We start from the raw sequence: 6,226 nt of genomic DNA, 5'->3' as shown, positions 1-6,226 counted from the left end.
ACCCTAAAATTTGGGATCTTTAAGAGGTACATATCACCAAATTTTGTTCGGCATAAGTACTCTTGTTTAGAAATGTGATGGCTTTGTTTGAGAATACCACTATTGAACCCTAGCTTTTGAAATAAAAATTGATATCTAATATCATTCCCTACAATCTCATAGCTTTGATCTGCATCCCACATCAACCCCAACCTCTCCATCCTTAGCTCTACCACTTAGTGCATTTTCCTCCCCCTCTCATATTGGTTGTTTGTCTCCGTATTATAATACACACACCCATTCTGGTACTGAGTGCAGAGATCACCAACGCCAATACATTGCTAAAATCATATTTACTGATAAGTAGCATAGAATTTCTTGGCTGTGTGGGATAATAGTGACGCAACTAAAGAAATCGCGAGGCATGAGGAAATAAATAGTTTGCATGGCCCACGGTTCATTGGCATTAGCTCTGATACTGCGCTACTTTTGTAGTGCGATATTCTTTAATGGGTCAGCACGCCATTGACATTAGCTCTGATACTGCGCTACTTTTGTAGTGCGATATTCTTTTATGCTTAAATTCTCTTGAGTTCTACTTTAGACTACTGCACTGGATATTTACGTTTGGTTTGCGTTCCATGTATGTGTGTTTGTTAGAGGAAAGCCTGTAATTTTGTTGCAGAGATGAGCAAATACAAACCTTTCATGGTAGCTTTTGGTATCCAGGTTGGATATGCTCTCTTGAATATAATTTCAAAAGCTGCCCTTAGCAATGGCATGAGCCACTTTGTTTTCGTGGTTTACAGGCATCTAATCACTGTAGTTTTCTTAAGCCCTATCGCTTATTTTCTTGAAAGGTAATTTCAAAATCTTGCAGTGCTTGACAAATCTAGTATTTTCAAGAAACTTTAAGTTTGATCACATCATCGTCGGCATAGAATTGCAGATTGATCTTTCCCGTTTATTATCATATTGCAGGAATGGGCGGCCATCTCTAACGTTTTACATCTTCTATAGGATTTTCATTCTTGCTTTATGTGGGTATGTTGAAGGTTATTTTGTAATGGAATTGGTTTCTATGAACAAGTTGGATGACTATAAATTTTGGAAATATTTTAGAATTTAATCTAAATGAAGCTAAGCTAAACAATTGATTACAAAATATTCCACGAGTTAATTAAGTTCACCTAGATTTTAACACATTAATTACCATCGTACAATATTGCAGGATAACAATCACCCAAAACTTGTACTTTGCGGGGATTAAGTATACATCTGCAACATTGGGGACCGCGTTTTTCAATGGGGTACCTGCGATAAACTTCATAATGGCCGTCATGTTCAGGTATGGTCAGGGTTTTTTTATTTTTCCAGGCAGCATTTATACTTGTATATAATAACATGGCGATTTGATTTTGCATTCCTGTGGAATGAGTTCAGATTGGATAAATTTAGCGTTAAAAGTTTGCCAGGTCAAGCCAAAGTGTTTGGTACGGCAGTTTGCATAGGCGGAGCGGTGATTGTGAGCCTGTACAAGGGTCCTGTTATACCAATACCTTGGTCTCCTCGCGGCCATCTCCAAAAAGCTAATATCATTTCAGGCGACACAGCTGATATCAAGGAGTGGACCAAGGGTTGCCTACTTATAGTGATTGCTCATATAGTCCGCTCTGCATGGCTTGTTCAGCAGGTTTCCAAACTCTAACCTCTGATTCGATTAGGGCACAACTATTTTTTGAAGTTATATTGGAAGATTCGATTAGGTTACAATGTTTATTTTTGCAGTTATCCTGGAAGATGTTGGATTTACTGTGGACGTATAAATAGTGCTCGACTTATTTCTATGGTAGATTGAGGAATATTGTGCATTTTGATAATCATGAGTCAAGCTAATTTTGGGATATCTAAATCCCAGAATTTAGTATAGTTATTTGAAGTATTCCAATTATTATAATTATAATACTTGATTTTTAAATTAGTGATATAATGCTTTTATTTTTATTTATCACGTAAAAAAATTATTTTTACTATTAAAATTGAAATTTAAAGTCATAACCTTATTGAAAACAACATATATTATTGTTATTAACCATTATACACCATCAAAATATACTTAAAATCTTCCAAAATATTTTCAAAACTCCATCCAAAAAAATACAAATTCTTACACTACTCCATCATCAAAAGTTAAAATCTTAAATTGGCAGTTTCGACATTCTTTTATAGCAAATACATCTATGTATAATATATTTATTTGTCATAGTGTTTAAATACTTTTTAATATATAATAAATAAATAAATAAATTATTAATATATTTCTTGGTAAAATAAAGTGAGAATTTAATATCACTCGGATGTCAATTTCAATGGACGATAAAAGCTTAACTTAAAATATGAAATATTAGAAGTATCACTAATTATTAATTGTTCCCATGTTACTAATTATTAATTATTAATTGTTCCCATGTTACTAATTATTAATTATTAATTGTTCCCATGTTACTGAATTTCAAATATTTGATAATTGATCGGATAAAGATTTCTTATTCCAATTTTAATTTTTTTTATTCAGAAGACTGTCGTTTCCTATTTGGTTTGCAGGATATCATTGTAAAGCTATACCCAGCTCCACTGTCAATGACAACCCTAACGTGCTTTTTAGGCACGCTGCAATCAGCTGTGGTAGCTTTCGCTTTTGAAGGAAATGCTGCATGGTGGACCCTCGACTGGCGTAACCAACTGTTGAGCATCGTCTATGGAGTATGCCTATACATTTTATTCCTATTCATTAATTATTATTCAAAATGAATTTAATTTCCATTTTGGCTAGCAATCTTAAATTTTGAAAAATAAACTAAATCAATGGTTTGACTTCTATATCTTTCATGTTTATGAAATTTTCAAGCTAAACAATCCATCATGTTTATGAAATTTTTATAACATGCAGGGAGTTATGATTTCAGGCGCTGTGTTCTACATGCTGATATGGTGCAGGAGCAAAAAAGGGCCAGTGTTTCTAGACTTGTTCACTCCTGTGTCGCTAATAACGGTCTCCATCTTGTCAAATTTCATTTTCTTTGAACAACTTCATTTGGGAATGTGAGCGTTTGCACCAATATCTTATTTAACAAATTTGCAAAATTTATAAAACATTAACCATATGTATTAAACTACTAACGATTTCTGCAGTGCCGTCGGAGGAATTTTGCTTGTGACAGGTCTTTATACAATTCTTTGGGCCATGAGGAAGGACGTGTAGGCAGATATGAGTAAGACAATGCAACTTAAAAGCTCCAATAAAATCAGTGCAGCAATTGAAGATGGAGACCAGAGGCATTGACAGTCTGACATAATACAAGCCAAACCATAATATCGTGGAAAATAGGTAATATAATGGCTGAGATTGCCATGGTAATATAATGGCTGAGATTACCATGGCAGCTTACTGTTACTATTTAGTGGAAATTGAGACTTAGCGGAGGCTCATCACTATTTCTCGGTTCCTGAAACGTTAAGGAAAGTGACATAAATAACAGTGTTTGTAAATCTGTTCACAATGATTAATTATCACCATAGACATACTTCTGTTGTCAAATAGTATGAAAGCATTTGCAGAATACAAAATTCTTGCCGGGGAGTCCATTGGTGTGGTGGCCTTGGGTATGGTTTAATGGTAGTGGTGCATATATGAGAATACAATCTGCCTGGTGTCATAGGTGTTTGAAGGCAGCTTGTAATATTGAATTTCGCTGATATTGTGTATGGTTCATTTTCCTGATCAATTGTTTTTTAAAGATGTAGTTTTATTAGCGTAGATTTTCACAGTTAGTGATGATATTGTTAATAATATTTGGGAGTGAAGTCTCTGAATATTCTACTCCGAATGAACATTCCACCCATACTGAACAAAGAAAGTTTTGCTTCCTTCCTTTTAAAAAAGAAGTAGTTTACTGAGATGTATTTTTATGATATTGCAATGTTTGATTATTGAAAATTTGTATTTGAATGCAAATTTAATATTTCGAAAAATTTTAGACATTTTAAATGTAAATCTTCATTCTAGAAAATTAACTTAATAATTTATTTTTTTAAATCGCTTAATCACCTCATTAAAATTAAAAAATTAATGTTTAAAAAATATAGATTTAATGATGAAATAATGTATAAAGTAAAATAAAATAATATAAATATTTTATTTATCTGATTTTACTTATTAGTATTTTATCCCTCTTATAGTTTCATTTCTTTAAAAGGTACTCGTTTCATATTTTAGCAAAACATTTAGGAGTGGTCTTAATGATGAAAGATTGGTCAGAGTACAACACGGAGAAAACCTCCAACTATGGCTGCTAACAACACTACATCGTTTACATAACATTGGAACAATAAAGCAGCTTCAACTGCATTACAACTGTGGCTGTGCATACCTCTTTAATCCATGATTATCTCAATTTATACAAAATTTATGTCGGTAATCCCCTTTCAGAAAGATGAGTCGAAAAGTTATGAGTGTTTCCCTTTACCTTTAGAAAAGTTATGAGTCGAGAAATGATTTTAAAAATTATGAGTGGGAAAATTATTTCAAGATACATGCCACATGAATGTTGAACTAGAGAAACTCTCTTCGTTGATGTTAAACATAGTTACATGTAAAATCTACATTATTTTAAAGTGCAATTTTTTAATGTAAATATGAAGATTCTTGTGAGAATCCAAAAGCGGAAAAGTAGAGAAAACGACATTAGGAATTATGTGGAATCTAATTTTAAGATTTCAGGAAAACGAGGAAATCTTACAAACTCTGTGATTAGTGTAATGCGTCCAATCATGCTGTCATAAAAGGTTCTCCCTCCAAATATTTTATTATATATATAAAAGTCCCAAGTTCCCATTCAATGTACTCGTACAGATGGAGTCACTAGCATCACATTAAAGTTGAGAAATACAATGACAATGAGGAACCAAGTTGGAAGGCACCAATGGAGAAATGGATGGCATCAAGACCATAAAAGCTAGGCGTTCCAAATCCCTATGCAATATGAGCGAGTGTTGTGGCATCCATCTCTGATAGTTACCAGGGTTCGCTTTTAAATAATGAGACTTAATATTTAATATACATTTGGAACCCAAGAAAATGAATTTTGCATGAATCATAAAACAGCATGTCCATTGATAGGTATTGATGACAGAATAAAAATATAGCTCAACTACAGTTTGCATGTTTATTGAATTGTCGAGGATGTCGCAGTCTCTGTTAGAAAGAGATCAAAAAGAAACAACTCACACTAGAAAACCTCCAATGCAGCTAGTGTTTTTATAGCTGCGAGCATTATTATCTTAACTTACTAGTTAGAAAGCAAGATACCTCATACCTTGAAATGTGAAAGCTTTTGCATTACATCATTTATTGTCAACTGTCTAACCTCCAATGCAGCTAGTGTTTTTATAGCTGCGAGCATTATTAGCTTAACTTACTAGTTAGAAAGCAAGATACCTCATACCTTGAAATGTGAAAGCTTTTGCATTACATCATTTATTGTCAACTGTCTAATATATGTCTGCTGAAAATAAGAGTTATCTATATAGTGAAACAAGATATATAGTGAAACAAGATACCATAATTCATGCTGAAAGAAGACCAGAAATCACAAAGAAATTATTCACTTTGAAGAATATTGCACTTGTCTCCAAAGAAAGTTTGGCAATATGTCGTATTTCCTAATAAGTCATTTCATGCTTCAAATAAAGTTCTTTCCTTAATAAATTTTAGACATGCCTACATAACTAAGTGTCCACTAATGAAAAGATACAAAATTTAGTCACCAACAACTTCACTAGAAAGATAACCAATAACGCAGTGGCAACCTTCCAATTTACCTCAAATGGAGTTGGGAATAAGTGTTCACCAACTACCCAAATATGCAACAATCAGTGATCAAAATTGATTGCATGAAATAATACACAAGGAGCAACTTGGCTCGAATAACGTATGTTAACTGCTAAGATTATCATTTAGCCACGTCTCCAAATTCAAGAACTCCCCTTTTGGTGCAAGAGCAGCAAGATCAATTGCAAAGGACAATGGACTCAGATCCAATACCATAGTGAAGACCTATACATAAAAGTATTTTTATCATAATTACAAAAAGCTATACAAATAAGGAATGAATTACAAGAAGCTATACATTTCAGAAGATATATCCCTTCTTGAAAAAAGACACTTCAAGGGAGAGTTGTCCTAGCC

At 33.2% G+C, this 6,226-nt stretch overlaps 1 protein-coding gene across 1 annotated transcript; it reads left to right on the top strand.

Annotated features, from left to right (window-relative positions):
• The first annotated feature begins 666 nt into the window (after nt 1–666).
• Nucleotides 667–3,241, top strand: LOC149219491 (WAT1-related protein At2g39510-like). Its single transcript, XM_089386832.1, has 7 exons — nt 667–839; nt 961–1,023; nt 1,211–1,327; nt 1,423–1,672; nt 2,584–2,742; nt 2,930–3,081; nt 3,172–3,241. Exons 1-7 carry the CDS (start codon nt 667–669, stop codon nt 3,239–3,241), a joined length of 984 nt encoding a protein of 327 aa, XP_089242958.1.
• The last annotated feature ends 2,985 nt before the right edge of the window (nt 3,242–6,226 follow it).

Source organism: Pinus tabuliformis, chromosome Q, assembly GCF_031772625.1.
Source record: "Pinus tabuliformis cultivar Carrire ecotype Pingquan chromosome Q, CPIR1, whole genome shotgun sequence".
Taxonomy (NCBI): Eukaryota; Viridiplantae; Streptophyta; class Pinopsida; order Pinales; family Pinaceae; genus Pinus; species Pinus tabuliformis.
Note: the sequence above shows the minus strand (reverse complement) of the source record. Positions and strands in the feature narration are given on the sequence as shown.